This window comes from Gymnoscopelus braueri (assembly GCF_963280865.1).
Source record: "Gymnoscopelus braueri genome assembly, chromosome: 6".
Lineage (NCBI taxonomy): Eukaryota > Metazoa > Chordata > Actinopteri > Myctophiformes > Myctophidae > Gymnoscopelus > Gymnoscopelus braueri.
The window spans coordinates 28,520,906-28,540,891 of NC_137607.1; the positions used below are offsets into that span (position 1 = coordinate 28,520,906).

The 19,986-nt window shown below is 39.8% G+C and overlaps 1 protein-coding gene across 13 annotated transcripts in view; it reads left to right on the forward strand.

Moving 5' to 3' along the window:
- Positions 1 to 19,986, forward strand: part of mast2 (microtubule associated serine/threonine kinase 2) — a 216,824-nt gene that overhangs the window by 134,382 nt on the left and 62,456 nt on the right. For all 13 annotated transcript variants that reach the window (XM_080430974.1, XM_080430979.1, XM_080430981.1 and 10 more), the window contains one exon: positions 16,130 to 16,221. In XM_080430974.1, the coding sequence (XP_080287100.1) occupies positions 16,130 to 16,221 (92 nt within the window). The remainder of the gene's footprint in view (positions 1 to 16,129; positions 16,222 to 19,986) is intronic.

The following is a 19,986-nucleotide window of genomic DNA, read 5'->3' on the forward strand; positions in this document are numbered from 1 at the left end:
GTTTAAAGCTGCATTTACTCGCTACTCTTTTAATTCCCTAAAGTACACAGTCCTTTAACAAAAAGGTTTGAACACTTTGAATGTGATTCTAAAAGATGTTAACACATCAGGATAGAGGATACATTGAAAGTCTAACAGGTTTGGTACCACTGTCTAGTTTCTAGTCCTTTCACTGCAGGTTTTAAAAATGTATATATATAAATTAAATTTTAAAAGGCTAATGGTAGCTAAACCTTAATGTGACACAAAGACAACCCTAACAATATCACCATATTAAACATTTATAACTTTTTTTTTTACAAGTGGAGTGCAACTTGATATGATTAATGTAATGATAGGACTCAGGTTGCACTTTAAAAGGGAGACAGGCTGGCAACTGGCTCTAGTCTCTAACCTTTTCACTGACGGTTTGATTAAAATAAAAATCTTTTTTTAAAAAAATTTTAAAGCAACGGTAGCTTAACCTTAATGTGACACAACACTGAACAACATCATACAAAAACATGTTCTAACTTAGTACTGCATATACAGCCATAGCATGCAAGTATTCAGAATTTACCGCAGTGCATGCTGGGTAATTATTTTTAACCAATAGCTGAGCTTTGATGTGGTTGATCCATCTTTGGAGAGCTTACACAGTAACTGTTTCACTTTCATTTTGTTTTAAGACACTTTTTATGTCTTACTACTAAACAAAAGAGTAGATTAACTTACTGACCCCCAGCCAATATATATTTTCTAACTAACTTACTGCATCTTTTAAGATGTGACACAAGACAAACCCCTAACCACCTTACCACATAAGACATTTATATCTTTTTTATTGCAATAGCTTGTAGTAAGCAAGTATTTAAAAGTTACCACAATGCATGCTGGGTATTTTTTTATTTTTTACTTCTTACTCACCGTCTCAGAGGATCATAGTGTCTCACTGTTTGTTAGTTTTTTTGCTTGCAGTATCATGTAGTATATATTTCTTCTCTCTGTGTATTACTTTTACCTAAAAAATGTATACATAAAGGTGCTAAGCTATCTATACAATGCTATATCTACATACTCAAACTCCATATTAACAAGAGTTTGGTGAAGAAACATATTTTCTGAAAATGAATTCAATGTTTTTGGCTGAAACACTACACCATTTCTATATTAAACCCAGAAGAAGTAACCTCCGTAGGCCTATTGTGAATTAGTAATTAACAGAGTACATTGGATCATGGTCTCCCGCATGCCTGCCAGGTAAGTATAACCTCCTCACGCTATTCGTGGAGGGAAGCACCCACCCCACGTACAAGTCACACTTACGGTTCATACAACACACACTCAATCACACACACTACTATGTTAACGTACACACATTTTATGAAGCTAGGTGATGATAGCTGTTGAATGTTGGGATTGGAAGGAAATAGACTTGTATTATGCATTGTTTTTGGAAGCTATTTTAAGCTATTTTAGAAACCTTTTATAACATAATGTGTCACCCATGTCTATATCAGGTTACTCACATTGTATCTCTCAAAATGTCATCTTTAAAAACATTTCTCCACTTTCACACAATTCCCACATTTGTGGAATTATCACCATGTTAAACATTTATAAACTATTTACTACATGCATAGCTTTAGTAAGCCAGGATGTCAGGCCATAATGCAATGCATGGTGGGTAATTATTTCTTAACCAATGGGAGGGTCAGTAAACACTGTGTGCATTAGATCATAGTTTCGCACCAGCCTGCCAGTGCCAGGTAACAAAGCCAGGAATCTGGTTACGATGGCTCCCCCGGCCAGGTAAGTATAACTTCCTCACGCTATTCGTGGAGGGAAGCACCCAACCCACGTACAAGTCACACTTACGGTTCATACAACACGCTCAATCACACACTACTATGTTAACGTACACACATTTTATGAACTAGTTGATCAGTTATTTTAGAAACATTTTGAAAATAATGTGTCACCCACCTCTTTTCCAGGACAAAAGTGTGGTTATTTACGCACTTTTAAAAGCTTCATGTTTTATCTGTCTTATGTCTTGTATAGTGTTTTTATGTGTTTTTGAATACTTTTATTAATAGTATGCAGAGACAAGCATAGGGGTGTACCGTATTGTGTTCATTCTATTGAACATGTAATATATGTAAAATTGCATTATGTACATGTTTCCAAATAACATTTCTTGAAACTAAGATCTGTATTACTTATTGTAAGTCACTGATTTTGTTAAATACTATTAGTTTACCCTAGATTGTTTTAAACTAAATATATTTATATTATATAATGTGTGATAAATTGATGATTTAAACTGGAAATTAGTTCTTGAGCTATTAATGTGTTTTTTAACATATTAATCTCAGGGGAAGGTTAGCCAGGATTAAAGTTAACCTGTAAACAGATGACAGGCTGCTCATTATTCAGCCATGTACTCTTTTTAATCCACGGTTTTCAAAAATCTAAATTATAATTTTGAAGTCTAGGTTAGATAAAGCTTAATGTTACACCAAACATCTCCTAATAAATATATATTTTCAAACTAACTTATTTACTGTATACATAGCCTTAGAAAAAACAATTATTTAGTGTCACCCCAATGCATGATGGGTAATTACACCCCTCACATACATGGACCAATGAGAGAAGGTGGGGTTTTGAATGTATGTTGATTTGGGCCCTAATAGTGGATATCTGAGTACTCATTCCTATTTATTAGTTGTTAAGAAGACATTTTATCAAGCTGACTAACCCTTATAACTAGGATGTATAAAACTACAATACATCTTCCTCAGCAGTGAAAGAAAACTCTGAGAAAATGAATGATTGGGGAATATACCACAATGCGATTATAGTGGGCATAATATCATTGCTGTACGTGTATTCATGAAACAGCTAAATTTGGTCACATTTCGATTTTTATCAGCCGCAACGTAATAGATCTTCTGTAAAGCTCCTTTCCATCATGACACCGTGAACATCGATGAATAGATTATATGGCATACACAGTTTTTATTTACATGATTATTATTAAAAACATATACCATTATCAATTATATTCATATACAACAAACATGAGGTTTCATCTAAATCAATCATTCTCTGTATAACATACACAACATTACGCATAGACCAATCACGTATACCTTGCTGATACTTTAAGACGCACATATCAATGATATATGTACACAGGACCATCACATGACATACTCCTTTTGAGTCTCCTTGTTTTTCACCATAAAAACTATCAACTACGGCCCTCACGTTTCTATCATTAATGACACGCCTATTATGACCATGGTACCCTGATATTAGCTCTTTATATGTAGTATTCCTAGTTTTTACATAATGAATATGACTTCTAAAAATATCATATCCCTCTGGTGGGTATACAATATCACCGGGCTTTGTATACTGATCAATTACAGAATTCACAAGGGTTATAAGTCTATTGTAAATAGAACCCTCAATACTAGATGTCACCCCCATTGTAATGAATATCAGTATGGTGATCTAGGTGGCCTCTTTATTCTCTGTATTTGGCTATGCCTCGCTGTCCTCCAGAGTGTACAGGAATGACAAATACTGTACAGGAATGACAAATACTGTTGTGCATGGGTCTGTCCGTATTCCTTTATCCATGTGATGAGTGTATCGTCCTCTAAATAAGATTCAGTATAATCCACTGCATTGTCTGTAGGATCACACAACTCAGGAGTGCATCGTCCTAGGTATGAAATGAAAAAGTCAGTATAGAAATAAAACCTATGGCCTGTTTCCATCCTTTGTATTCAACTCATAGAATAAAGACTGACCCCGACGGGGTTTGAACCCGCAATCTTCTGATCTGGAGTCAGACGCGCTACCGTTGTGCCACAGAGTCCTTATAAATTAAGTTTTACTCACCAACATTTCTTGGCTATGTCATATCATGCTTTAATAGAAAAGTGAATACCACTTCAACCAACATGGATAGTATTAGTAATGATAAATAATCACAAAAATGTAAAACTCGTAATGTCTGTTGGAGATCAGTCAGCCGTTCTCCTTAGCTTGGAGCGTAAAGATCGTTTTTCCTTCATAGAGTGTGCATGTATGGACATGTCTGAGTCTTGTATCAAGCCTGAGCCAAACAGAGGTCTGCAGGGCGGTTTGGAGGTGTGTCAGGGGAGTCACTTTAACCTATTGTGACCATTCAGGCCTATGCATTGGTAAAGGGGCCCCCCACGTCACTGAGGGAGTGGTCCTACAAAACGTATATAGGCAGCTCTTTGCAAGAGCTGCTAGGAAGAGAAAACTTCTCTAACTAGAGCTGAAACTTAACCCGAAAACACCCCCGCCTGGACATCCTAAGAAAAATATCTTTAAAGTCAATTTCTAACATTGGACTACACTTCATGTTCGCTGTTGAGTGGATACGCCGTGCTGCGGGGACGACAAACAGGGACCTTTTTACAGCTATTCTGGTGGACTGATTTTGGACCTGGCAGTATCACGCAACGTTGTGTTACCTGTCCTAATCTGCCTAGTGTTATTTTTTTTTTTCATTTCCTACATATTCGCTATGGCCTCTGTATTGGGTAAGTGTTTAATTTCTTATTTCTATGTCTATTACATGTGTGTAATCAGATCATCAATCAGATCACTTTCAATGTAAATGAATGTGGCAAAGAGTTGATCAAATTAATTACTAAATATAGTAAAATACTACATAATCATAGTATTTGTGTGTATATATTGCGCATGAGATATTCCATCCAATTTGATCTAATAGTTGTTGTTTTGTTTTGTTTTTTGCTTATTTTCTCCCCACACGATAGATCCTCTCTCTGTGCACTCCCTCAAGATCTCTAAGGATCATTTTGTGACACCACCGAATGCAGATGCAATACGTTCTGCTGGCTTCTACACATCAGGGAGCGTTAACGATGACACAAACATTCTGCAGAATCATGACTATGCCATGAATCTACGGGGCCAGAACCGTACAATTGTGACCAAGTCGCCACCGTCACCCTCCTCAGAGGAGATGCCTGTCGAAGAGGAGACCGGTTTGAACGACGTTGAACCTTTAGATTTATCTTCGTCTCAGCGCTCATCATCATCCACCCCTCTCCTCCCACCTCATCCCTCCCCATCAAGTTCTGAGGAGCTTGGCACCCTCGCTCGTGAACAATTTATCATCCCCAAAGGTCTGGAGCATATGCTATGTTATAGAAGAGAACCTGAACATAGAGTTTCTGTAAAAGATATCAAAAATGCAGCGATGGAGTGGGACCGTATAGCAGAAAAGTACGAGCAGGGGCGAAAGGAGATGTTACGTAGAGGGAGTGAGATGAGGGCTATCCAAATGATGGGTCACGAGTCAGAGGAGGAAGAGGAGGAAGCACGGTTGAAGGAGGAGGAAGAGGAGATGAGGATAGCTGATAGGGCACGAGAGGTGGCTAGAGAGAGGAAAGTGACCATGTCTGATTATGAGATGGAGCGTGGTGGATCCCTTACAGGTCATCAAATGCTAAAGCTTGGCATGAAAAGACAGATGGACGTACTTTACGTTCCCTTAGCTGATAACGGTTGTATGCTGGTACAGGATGTTAGTTATGCCGTCATTGTATTCAACCGTAGACGGATGAAGAAGATGAAGGAGACGATGGATTAGTGAGTATGCAGAATTAACTCAAACATTGTTTGACATTGTAAATAGGACAGGACAAGTTACAAATGACATTGAGACTTGGACCCATGAGGTTACTAATTCGTTAGCCTCAAATTCGTCCATTGACTGTATTGGTCCATGAGGCTGTTGCCTATATTCTTTTGCATCCAAAGACACCTCATCTGACTGACAAAGTAGAAGTCGAAGTCGAAGACTATTATCTGAATTTGCCACGTCACTTTAAAAAGATGTAATGTGTTAAATTCTGCTACTTTCCTACCAACTGAGCTGGATACATGATACATGCATGTCATGCCAAAGGGTTGTATAGTAGCTAGACTACTGCTCATTGTTTTATTTTAGACTTTTTATTTATTTATTCAGTAAATAACTCTACATGTCTAATGTATTTAAAACCTATTTTGCTTTAGGTGATAGATTATTTAGTCTTATATATACACACACACTTTTCCAAATCATGAACAGGAATAGTGATAGTAACTACTACTGACTTGATGTATTGAAAATAAAAAAACATTCATTACAACATGTGTCTGTTATTATTTCTTTAAGGGTACACAATCTAGCTAAAAAGCTACCTTATGAAGAACACCATCAATTGTACTCTTCTCGTTGTCTGACTAAAGTATCAATTAAATTGTGCTTTGTAAGTTTTCTGTCTTACAAAAGATGTTACAAATAACCAACAAAATAAAAGATGACTATTTCATGGAAAAAGCATATAATTTATTATTATTGTGATTACATGTTCAAGAATATACGTTCAATAATATCTGCTAAACTACACAAATAATGATGATCTATGAAAATCTAATAATTCTATAGCGCTGACCATGGTACTCTAGGTGGTGAGTTTCTCCAGAACGGAACGAGTTTGTTCATTATATTATGACGCTGATCATATCCCAGAGTATCAGCTGTGATATCTAGCCTCAGCTCATTTAAAATAACTTCACACACTCCTTGCACTCTGGATTCTGTAGTAACAATGCCCCGAGTTTCCAACACATGCATGATTCCTGAAAGAAATGGTTCAGTCCATAGCATTTCAATAAATTCTTTAAAATGATTGAAGACATAGTAGCGTGGCACCGGGTATAGGGCATGTCCATAGGTTACCTCTGGGGTAAAACAGTAACTGACTTTAAGATCCGTCTGATTACTTAGTACGACAGTTAACAGCTTATCAATGCATGTTTTTATAATATCCAGAAAGACCACTCCGCACAATCCATCCGGTTGATCCATAGTCAGGGTTGAATCCACTGGAGAAGGTATCAAAAACACTGGCGAGGAGGTGAAGGAGAAGAGAAAAGACAACTTTAAACACAAATATATCACACATTGTAAAACTACCGATATATTTGTTACCTGTTAATTAATTAATTACCTGTGTCAGAACCTGGTTCTGCTGCTGATGAGTTTCTCCAAAATGTAGCGAGATCGTTCAGCATATTGCGTTTTGCTTTGTATCCACCCATCACATGATCAGCATTAGCGGCCTCTTTGATTTTTACCCGAATGTCATCAGCCATCTTTAGGTCATGAAGATAAGCTTCACAGATCCCCTGCACTCTGGATGGTATAGCAACAAACCTTTGAGATTCCAGTACGTGTATGATTCCTGATAGAAACCTGTCATTCCACAGTCTTTTCATTAATTCTTTAAAATGGTTGAAGACATAATATTTCGGTGGTGGGTCGAGACATCGATGTTGGGTCTGGCTAGGATGGTCTGTTTGACAACCATAGCAGGCTTCTTTCATCTGATCAGTTATTACCAAATCCAGTAGCCTGACGATGCATACTTTTATAGTCATCAGAAAGCATGTACTGCACAGTCCATCAGGCTGATACAGAGTCAGAGACAAATTCAATGGAGAGGAGAAAGGTATATCATGGAAAACACAGGTGATGGTGGAGGTGAATAGTATTCATCGCCTCGGTAACATTCATAGGGTGAGACATCCCATGGGTCGTATGCTACAGCGTACACTGAAGGAGTTTTTTGGGTTGTTCTTTCAGCAGATCCCTCCATGTTTTTGAATAAGGAAAATCGAGAGTGTCTTATATTGTGTAATAGGGTGGGGAGGAGGAGCTCCATTAGAGTGTAGGAGGGTGGGGTGGATATAATAGTTGCTACTTTGACTCAGAATCAGACTCACTGATTTACAGGACAATTGTCCAGTAATTACTGTCTATTGGTATTACTGAGACCTACACACTGGTATTCCTATGCGAGACCAATCCATGTGGAGACTATCATCAGGTAAAACTGGAGGTTGCTATACTGTAAGTTAGAAGTAACAGACGTTTAGAAGTAAAATATGAATCTAACTTGTCATTTTCAGCTAGCATTACAGGACTTTATATCATATAACTATATCAAATAATATAGTAAACAAAATCATTTTGAATTGAATTGAGCACATTAGCTATGAAAAAAAAACATGTAACTATGAAAAAGATTTGAGGTGTTTGATATTTTTTTTTATTTCACAAGAAACACATGAATATATTGCACACACACACACACACATACAAACGCACACACAGCATGTTACACATTTGGGTTTTTTAAACATGAATATGTTACACTTAAACACCACAAACATCATAATAAATCATGGTTTTGTGGGTTTTACATATACAGGTTTTGCAGTATTACAGTTGTCCATTGAGAACAGAGTTGCTCCAGCTGGTTTGTCCATTGCGTACTCTATTGCGCCAGACAGGGTATTGTCTATAGTGTGGAAATGAAAGAGACACGGTTTATTCAGATTTACACGTCTCGGTTTCTTTGCAGAGAGACTGGGCACTATACGATTGACTCCACTAAGGCGTTCCTCCAACAGGGCCATCTTTCGATTCTCTTTTGCTTTGACGAAAAAAACACTGATTAATTTCATCACATCCCGTAGCAGCCAGAAATCCCCTGCGTGAAAGGCTAGGCGTATTGGAAAATACTTTTCTTTCTCCATTACAGTTTTAGGTATTTCGCGAGTAGGGCCCTGAGACTGGAATCTCACCAATAGCCATAAATATGTCCTTGAACAGTCAATAAGGAAGGCTTCACCCTTCCTTATTGATAACCGGGTAGGGATTGTCTTGTCCACTTTCACCATATCTGATGGTTTGATGTAGTCATCGGTGGCCCATCTCCCCCAGAGCAGATAATCAGTGAAATCCATAATGGCAGTCTTCAATCTTTCAAATTCAGATGCATAAACTCTAACATGATGCAATCCTTCTTCAGAGAATACTTCACCCTCTTCCATTGTATACAGTTCAACAAATGGAAAACGGGTGGATGGTGAAAAATAGCACCGCAATTTTCGATCATTAGACAGTTGCCATATCTTTTCATCCTCGGCCTCATAAATCAAGTGGGTAGAGTACATCTTCTTCTTCTTCTTTTTTTTCCAGCTATCGTCTCTCTAGGTCTAGGCTTTCTGAGTTTTCTTAATAGAAAAGGACCAGAGAGGAGAGTTTTTAGTCAGGCGAACCGTCAAAAATCAGTCCACCAGAATAGCTGTAAAAAGGTCCCTGTTTGTCGTCCCCGCAGCACGGCGTATCCACTCAACAGCGAACATGAAGTGTAGTCCAATGTTAGAAATTGACTTTAAAGATATTTTTCTTAGGATGTCCAGGCGGGGGTGTTTTCGGGTTAAGTTTCAGCTCTAGTTAGAGAAGTTTTCTCTTCCTAGCAGCTCTTGCAAAGAGCTGCCTATATACGTTTTGTAGGACCACTCCCTCAGTGACGTGGGGGGCCCCTTTACCAATGCATAGGCCTGAATGGTCACAATAGGTTAAAGTGACTCCCCTGACACACCTCCAAACCGCCCTGCAGACCTCTGTTTGGCTCAGGCTTGATACAAGACTCAGACATGTCCATACATGCACACTCTATGAAGGAAAAACGATCTTTACGCTCCAAGCTAAGGAGAACGGCTGACTGATCTCCAACAGACATTACGAGTTTTACATTTTTGTGATTATTTATCATTACTAATACTATCCATGTTGGTTGAAGTGGTATTCACTTTTCTATTAAAGCATGATATGACATAGCCAAGAAATGTTGGTGAGTAAAACTTAATTTATAAGGACTCTGTGGCACAACGGTAGCGCGTCTGACTCCAGATCAGAAGATTGCGGGTTCAAACCCCGTCGGGGTCAGTCTTTATTCTATGAGTTGAATACAAAGGATGGAAACAGGCCATAGGTTTTATTTCTATACTGACTTTTTCATTTCATACCTAGGACGATGCACTCCTGAGTTGTGTGATCCTACAGACAATGCAGTGGATTATACTGAATCTTATTTAGAGGACGATACACTCATCACATGGATAAAGGAATACGGACAGACCCATGCACAACAGTATTTGTCATTCCTGTACAGTATTTGTCATTCCTGTACACTCTGGAGGACAGCGAGGCATAGCCAAATACAGAGAATAAAGAGGCCACCTAGATCACCATACTGATATTCATTACAATGGGGGTGACATCTAGTATTGAGGGTTCTATTTACAATAGACTTATAACCCTTGTGAATTCTGTAATTGATCAGTATACAAAGCCCGGTGATATTGTATACCCACCAGAGGGATATGATATTTTTAGAAGTCATATTCATTATGTAAAAACTAGGAATACTACATATAAAGAGCTAATATCAGGGTACCATGGTCATAATAGGCGTGTCATTAATGATAGAAACGTGAGGGCCGTAGTTGATAGTTTTTATGGTGAAAAACAAGGAGACTCAAAAGGAGTATGTCATGTGATGGTCCTGTGTACATATATCATTGATATGTGCGTCTTAAAGTATCAGCAAGGTATACGTGATTGGTCTATGCGTAATGTTGTGTATGTTATACAGAGAATGATTGATTTAGATGAAACCTCATGTTTGTTGTATATGAATATAATTGATAATGGTATATGTTTTTAATAATAATCATGTAAATAAAAACTGTGTATGCCATATAATCTATTCATCGATGTTCACGGTGTCATGATGGAAAGGAGCTTTACAGAAGATCTATTACGTTGCGGCTGATAAAAATCGAAATGTGACCAAATTTAGCTGTTTCATGAATACACGTACAGCAATGATATTATGCCCACTATAATCGCATTGTGGTATATTCCCCAATCATTCATTTTCTCAGAGTTTTCTTTCACTGCTGAGGAAGATGTATTGTAGTTTTATACATCCTAGTTATAAGGGTTAGTCAGCTTGATAAAATGTCTTCTTAACAACTAATAAATAGGAATGAGTACTCAGATATCCACTATTGGGGCCCAAATCAACATACATTCAAAACCCCACCTTCTCTCATTGGTCCATGTATGTGAGGGGTGTAATTACCCATCATGCATTGGGGTGACACTAAATAATTGTTTTTTCTAAGGCTATGTATACAGTAAATAAGTTAGTTTGAAAATATATATTTATTAGGAGATGTTTGGTGTAACATTAAGCTTTATCTAACCTAGACTTCAAAATTATAATTTAGATTTTTGAAAACCGTGGATTAAAAAGAGTACATGGCTGAATAATGAGCAGCCTGTCATCTGTTTACAGGTTAACTTTAATCCTGGCTAACCTTCCCCTGAGATTAATATGTTAAAAAACACATTAATAGCTCAAGAACTAATTTCCAGTTTAAATCATCAATTTATCACACATTATATAATATAAATATATTTAGTTTAAAACAATCTAGGGTAAACTAATAGTATTTAACAAAATCAGTGACTTACAATAAGTAATACAGATCTTAGTTTCAAGAAATGTTATTTGGAAACATGTACATAATGCAATTTTACATATATTACATGTTCAATAGAATGAACACAATACGGTACACCCCTATGCTTGTCTCTGCATACTATTAATAAAAGTATTCAAAAACACATAAAAACACTATACAAGACATAAGACAGATAAAACATGAAGCTTTTAAAAGTGCGTAAATAACCACACTTTTGTCCTGGAAAAGAGGTGGGTGACACATTATTTTCAAAATGTTTCTAAAATAACTGATCAACTAGTTCATAAAATGTGTGTACGTTAACATAGTAGTGTGTGATTGAGCGTGTTGTATGAACCGTAAGTGTGACTTGTACGTGGGTTGGGTGCTTCCCTCCACGAATAGCGTGAGGAAGTTATACTTACCTGGCCGGGGGAGCCATCGTAACCAGATTCCTGGCTTTGTTACCTGGCACTGGCAGGCTGGTGCGAAACTATGATCTAATGCACACAGTGTTTACTGACCCTCCCATTGGTTAAAAAATAATTACCCACCATGCATTGCATTATGGCCTGACATCCTGGCTTACTAAAGCTATGCATGTAGTAAATAGTTTATAAATGTTTAACATGGTGATAATTCCACAAATGTGGGAATTGTGTGAAAGTGGAGAAATGTTTTTAAAGATGACATTTTGAGAGATACAATGTGAGTAACCTGATATAGACATGGGTGACACATTATGTTATAAAAGGTTTCTAAAATAGCTTAAAATAGCTTCCAAAAACAATGCATAATACAAGTCTATTTCCTTCCAATCCCAACATTCAACAGCTATCATCACCTAGCTTCATAAAATGTGTGTACGTTAACATAGTAGTGTGTGTGATTGAGTGTGTGTTGTATGAACCGTAAGTGTGACTTGTACGTGGGGTGGGTGCTTCCCTCCACGAATAGCGTGAGGAGGTTATACTTACCTGGCAGGCATGCGGGAGACCATGATCCAATGTACTCTGTTAATTACTAATTCACAATAGGCCTACGGAGGTTACTTCTTCTGGGTTTAATATAGAAATGGTGTAGTGTTTCAGCCAAAAACATTGAATTCATTTTCAGAAAATATGTTTCTTCACCAAACTCTTGTTAATATGGAGTTTGAGTATGTAGATATAGCATTGTATAGATAGCTTAGCACCTTTATGTATACATTTTTTAGGTAAAAGTAATACACAGAGAGAAGAAATATATACTACATGATACTGCAAGCAAAAAAACTAACAAACAGTGAGACACTATGATCCTCTGAGACGGTGAGTAAGAAGTAAAAAATAAAAAAATACCCAGCATGCATTGTGGTAACTTTTAAATACTTGCTTACTACAAGCTATTGCAATAAAAAAGATATAAATGTCTTATGTGGTAAGGTGGTTAGGGGTTTGTCTTGTGTCACATCTTAAAAGATGCAGTAAGTTAGTTAGAAAATATATATTGGCTGGGGGTCAGTAAGTTAATCTACTCTTTTGTTTAGTAGTAAGACATAAAAAGTGTCTTAAAACAAAATGAAAGTGAAACAGTTACTGTGTAAGCTCTCCAAAGATGGATCAACCACATCAAAGCTCAGCTATTGGTTAAAAATAATTACCCAGCATGCACTGCGGTAAATTCTGAATACTTGCATGCTATGGCTGTATATGCAGTACTAAGTTAGAACATGTTTTTGTATGATGTTGTTCAGTGTTGTGTCACATTAAGGTTAAGCTACCGTTGCTTTAAAAAATTTTTAAAAAAAGATTTTTATTTTAATCAAACCGTCAGTGAAAAGGTTAGAGACTAGAGCCAGTTGCCAGCCTGTCTCCCTTTTAAAGTGCAACCTGAGTCCTATCATTACATTAATCATATCAAGTTGCACTCCACTTGTAAAAAAAAAAGTTATAAATGTTTAATATGGTGATATTGTTAGGGTTGTCTTTGTGTCACATTAAGGTTTAGCTACCATTAGCCTTTTAAAATTTAATTTATATATATACATTTTTAAAACCTGCAGTGAAAGGACTAGAAACTAGACAGTGGTACCAAACCTGTTAGACTTTCAATGTATCCTCTATCCTGATGTGTTAACATCTTTTAGAATCACATTCAAAGTGTTCAAACCTTTTTGTTAAAGGACTGTGTACTTTAGGGAATTAAAAGAGTAGCGAGTAAATGCAGCTTTAAACACAATACATAGGTTGTGTCAATGGTGCATTCTACTTGTTTACACTGTATAATAACACCCTGTGAGTGGGGCATTTTCAACCATCTATGTCACTAGGGGCCCCCTCCCATTGGTTGAAATAATTACCCAGCATGCACTGGGGGTATTTTTAAATACTTGTTTTTCTAAAGCTGTGTATGCAGTAAAAAAACTGTTTAACATGGTGATGTTGTTAGGGTTGTATTGTGTCACATTAAGGTTTAGCTACCGTTGCTTTAAAAAAAAAAGATTTTTATTTTAATCAAACCGTCTGTGAAAAGACTAGACTAAAGAACCACTTGCCAGCCTGTTACACTCTTAATGCACCTTGATTCCTTTGCATGTTCCCCAGTTTAACTACAAGGGAGTAAGGAATACTGTTAGAAAATAAAACCCTGCTACGGCATATGTTCTAAAGTCATTATAGGTATTAAAGTTATTATACCCTTTAAGAATAATTTATAAAAGAGTGATTTTTCTGAAATAAGACTATAATGTGCCCTAAGTCAATCAAAGTTACATTTTAAACAACCACTTGAAGCCTGTAAATCTCAAGTGACATTGTAGCAGTCAATTACACGCAAACATTTGATCAAAGAATAACAATTCTTATTCTTTAAGAATAAAACAAAACAGAAACCCCACTAGCCTTTTTGAGTGTATTCAATTATCACTGTCTAGGTTACCCAACCACATCCCCCTACACCCCCCACTCCCTTCACCTTTCAATACACGTTATCCTGTCTGGGACACACCCACTCAGACACAGTAATTGAATTAACCCCCTCCTACTTCATCCCCTCCCCAGCAGGGGGCGCCAAAGCCACCCCTCCACTCCCCCCTCCACACAGCAGGGGGGTCAGACATGTCAGGGCATGCTTGGGCACGCCCCCTAATGATGACGTCACTAAAAACAAAATGGCGGATGCTAACACAATTAGCATGTTAGCATGTTGTTAGCTTAGCATTTAGCTACCGAAGTGCCCTTTACTACTACTCGCATCTGTGTCATTTAAGGTTTGAGCTTTAACCATTATATTATACTTTGGCTATTCAAAACTAGCAGATATACAAGCTCATAGCGCGGCTATGAGTGCCGCGCTATGAGCTTGTAGATCTGCTATTTTTGAAAAATCGTGAAAAGTCTTTGAATATATATATTTTAAAGCGAACATTTGTAACTCAAATCTTTGCTTCTGGGGGTCCACAAAATATTTTGAGATGGGGGTCGGTGGCCAAATACATATCATTTTGGACGTCCTTGACATGAAAACGTTTGAGCACCACTGACATAGCAACATACAGAAACCTGTTTATTTAGAAGACATTTGTAGATGCGTTCCCGGATGCGGATTGAATGGGTTAATAGTCTCCGTACTGCAAAGCTGTGTTCTCGTCCTGTCCTGTTTGTATTGTGCTCTGCTGTCCAATGTTTCGTTCTGCTGCTAGCACAGTACGTCCTCGACTTTGAATTTTTCATTACCGTCCCGTGGTTGTTGTGACCAGGCGTTGGCCTCAGCGTGCTGGTAGCTGAGATTCAAGGGCTCTAGTCGCTGTCATTCCTCTTCTCTGGAGAGCTTCCATGAAGGCCATCGTGTGTCACAGGCAGCTCGTGCCTCACTGAACTGCCACTGTGTCAAATCGGAATATTTATGAGGGAAATCATGCACAAAAAAAAAAGCATAATTGGGGACAGATGTACAAATGCTTGTCACTGATAACAAGCTTCAGTACTGTGTGTGCGTGTGTGTGTGTGCGTGTGTGTGTGTGTGTGTGTGAGAGAGAGATCTGGTTACTGTATGTACATGTATTGTATGTGGACCTGACTATTAGTCACTAAATGAGTGCTTAACCACTCAAACCCTAGATATACTATGTACTTCATTGACCGGAGGCGGCGTCCCACAGGGGTCTATACTAGGCCCCCCTTTTCCCTTTACACCAAATCTGTCTGAAAATAGCCGATGTATACAAGCACACAACGCGTCGTGTGGCGACGCATTGTGAGCTTGTACATCGGCTATTTTTTGCCAAATGTGCACCCCAGTAGGCCTATAGGGACGGGACACTAGGGACACTGCAGCAAAATGTATTTTTTTTTTTTAAATAGCAGATGTAAAATTTTTTTTTTTTTTTTTTAACATCTTGAAAGTATTTGGTTCTAAGTCATATTGGTAGTATCTTCTCTTCTGGGGGGAGGGGGGGGGTCCTTGGCACACAACCTTTTCGGATGGGGGTCCGTGGCCTGATACATATCAATTTGGGAGTCCTTGGCATGAAAAGGTTTGAGAACCATTGCACTAGAGGAGACGGAATAATAGGGGACGTTTGCAGTACATCTGGTTCATTGCAGTGCTCCTGTTTAGAGGCCAATGGTGTTCCACTCTGCTATGCTCTACTTGTAACGCTACAGGTACAATGGAACTGGTCTGTATCTAACCCATGCTGCTTGTGTCTCCTCAGCTGTCGAACCAGCAACAGAAAGAGTCTGATCGTCACGTCCAGCACGTCCCCCACCCTGCCCAGACCACACTCACCTCTGCATGGACACACAGGTAACACACACACACACACGCGCACACACACACACACACACTGAACAGTGTTTGGCGATTGCTTTTTCTCTGTGTTAAATGTCAGCTTAAGTGTATGGGAGCATGCACCCACACACCCAGACACAACTCAACACGACACACAATTACGACACGCGCACACACAGTTTTCTGGGTTTTGTCAGCTTGCCACTTTCTGTGCTAATTGCAGTTTAGGGGTGTGTTGATGTTCTCCGCCCCACCACCCCTCTCTCTCTCACACACACACACACACACACACACACACACACACACACACACACACACACACACACACACACACACACACACACACACACACACACACACACACACAGTCAGGATACACCATGTCATCAGGATAATGGCATTGCTATCTAAGTACATCATCTAGGATTTGATGTTTCCTCTGACTGCTGCAGCTGTGTTTTGGTAAGCTACAGTACATCTGCCTGTGTGTGCGTGTGTGTGTGTGTGTGCGCGCGCGCGCGCGCAGTGCCTGTCTAAATGTGTCAGAGGGACTCACGCTGTTCTCTACCACTGACACTAACCACTAGAATCACACAGCAACACAAAGCCCAATTAACAGCTCAGACTGCACACTGAGCAATGCACAGCTGTGAGTGTGTGTGTGTGTGTGTGTGTGTGTGTCTGAGGAGCCCCATGAATTCCAATGCATGATAACAATGTGTTCTGTTCTGATAAAGCCCTATTCCAGTGGAACAGCAGGCATGGACTATCATCAGTGCTACAGTAGCACTGATGATACCTAATGCTTGATGCTTTTCTAATTCACTTCTTATCTTTTTGCACTTGAGCACTGTTTGACACACTTTCAAGATTTTTCAAAAATGTTCAAAAATAGCAGATGTACAAGCTCTCAGCGCGGCACAAAGTGACACGCTGTAATCTTGTATATCTGCTATTTTTGAACATTTTTGAAAAACCAAAGTTAAACTCTGAAATGACGCGGATGCTTTCCCGGTCTTAATGGGTTAAACCACATGAACCCTTGCGTCCCTAATCTGGGCAATAGATTACCATTTGGTGAAAATAGGCGAACATTCTGCGAAAATAGCAGATCTACAAGCTCACAATGCGTTGCGTTGAGGACGCGTTGTGAGCTTTCTAGCCCAGGGACAGGGTATCTATACTGTCTGACACAGACACACACACACACACACACACACATACACACACACACACACACCCACACCCACACCCACACACACACACACACACACACACACACACACACACACACACACACACACACACTCCACTCCACGCTTGGTTTGTACTTGTCAAACGTAATGATTTTTTGCTGTCATTGAAAGCTGTTGGTATGTGTGTGCGTTAGTGGATGTGTGCATACCTCCCATCATGCAAGTGTGTGTGTCTGTGTGTGTGTGTGTGTGCTCGTGTGTATCGTATGGTGACAGACATAATGCAAACCGGCAAGATTTTGTCGGACACATTGACAGCATGTAGACAGATATGCCTCTAAACTCATCAACATCGCCTCCTCTAATCCAGAGTGAATGTGTGTGGGTGGCGAGGGGGAGCACAGAAAGATGGGGAAACGCTATGAAATGAAATATATTGACTGAGAAGGGTGATGACTGGCTAGGAGTAATTTAGCGAGAATGAGAGCAAGTGAGAGAGGAAGACATATTGATTGGAAAGTCAGAATGACAATGTCACGGCGTCCCGCAGAGCAGGATGGAATGAGAGAGAGGGAGAGGGTAGTTAGTTATGAAAGATGGAAAGATAATAGAGCAATGACAGCCGTGCCTGATGGACGTGGGGACTGAGAGAGAGAGGGGGAACTAATGATATTAAGACAGAGAGATGCAGGGTTGTGTCGTCATTCCAATTGTACGTCAATCAGATTAAGACCATGGACATTTCCTCCAGAGGAAATAATGGAACTCTACATCCTGTCAGTCACAACGCACGCAGCCACGCACGCACACAGCCTGCAGGTTTGGGTACTTACCTGTATTTGGTGCAAAAATATAGATAAGATGTCCTGCTGCTACTCTATGTTAGGATGTTGCTGCTGGTGCTTGTGTACCAGCACTCACACACACACACACACACACTCACACACACCTACACACAGAGAGAGACACTCTTTTTAGCTTGACAAGACAAGTTGCCATGTTAGCTGAAGGACCCTGCACTCCAGCCTTTTGTTCTTACGGAGAATACACACACACACACACACACACACACACACACACACACACACCACACACCACACACCACACAACACGCACACGCACACGCACACACACACGCACAAATGGATTTGTCACCACAGCTTCTAATCTCCTTCACTCATCTGTCGCCTCTGGCTAAGAGGGTTATTAACTAGAGAGAACGGGAGAGGAGATAGACGAATAGGAGAGGATGGGAAGTGTAGAGAGATGGACAGAATGTGAGAAGACAGAAAAGAGGGCAGGGCGGGGAAGTGAGAGAACAAAAAGAACGGATGGCAGATTTAGAAGTGGAGAGGCAGGACACACGACAGTGTGTGAGGGGTGTGTGTTTGTGCGGTGGTCTGCCACACGCATGCACACGCACACACGCTCACCCACTGGGCACAGTGTGTCTCTCACTTCATCACTCCCTCTCTCCATCCATCCGTTCTCTCTCTCTCCGCCACATGACTGGCTTTTAGCCTGATTTATTCTCTGTCACACGACGGTGTCGCGCGCCACAAAAACAGCCGACCTACAAGCTCACAACGCGCCGCGGACACGACGCGTTGTGAGCTTGTAGGTTGAGGTTTTAACCTCGATGCTACAGTGGCTGCTTTGTTGCCATGACTACTGTGCCCCAACAGTCTTGGCCCCTGCTGCGTGTCCTCTGCCCAGACTGTCAGCTCGCTGCCAAGCCAGCAGCTATTCAATTAGAACGGGACTAAATGTCACTTAATGGACCTTTTCACACTTAACATAACATGTCTAAATGGGAGAGACAGCGAGATCCCAAACCGACCCGACGCTGCCGCGACAGCGTCGCGACCCCGGGTCGGTACCGGTCGCGACCGGGTCGACGGACTACCGACAGAACCGACCTTTAACCGACGCACCGACGCTTTCACCGACGTTGCCACGGAAGCGTCGCGACCGGGTCGACGGTACCGACCTTTAAGCAACCTCCTACCGACCCGCCGACCGTGGACTGTGGCGGAGTGTTTTTTTTTTTTGCACATTGAAGTTGAGATTTCATTAAGCCAGATCTTTGTCAATTTTACTTCAATTCTTATCATTTAATGTTTATATGATCTTTAAAGGTTATATTTTAATTTGGTATCAGTCATGATTTTTTTGTAATTTATTAAGATTTATTTCCTTATTTTCTCATGGCACCAAGTCAATTTCCGATCAATTTACCATATCTGCAGTCTTCTGGCACAGCTGTTCCCCCCCCCCACCTGCGTGCCCCCCCCCCCCAGCCCCCCCCCACCCACCGGGACCCCCCCCGGCCCCGGACCCCCCCTCGGCCCAAGGTGCCACTCATAATAATGTTTTAATTTGCGCATTGACACTTTTTTTCCCCTTTTTTCTGTAATTTATTTCCACGCGCGTAGTTACGCACGTAACATAATCTTTCTATCTATCTATCTATCTATCTATCTATCTATCTACATATATATATATATATATATATCTGTCAAGCGCTTTGCCATAATAGCCGATCTACAAGCTCCAGCGTTGGAGCTTGTAGATCGGCTACTTT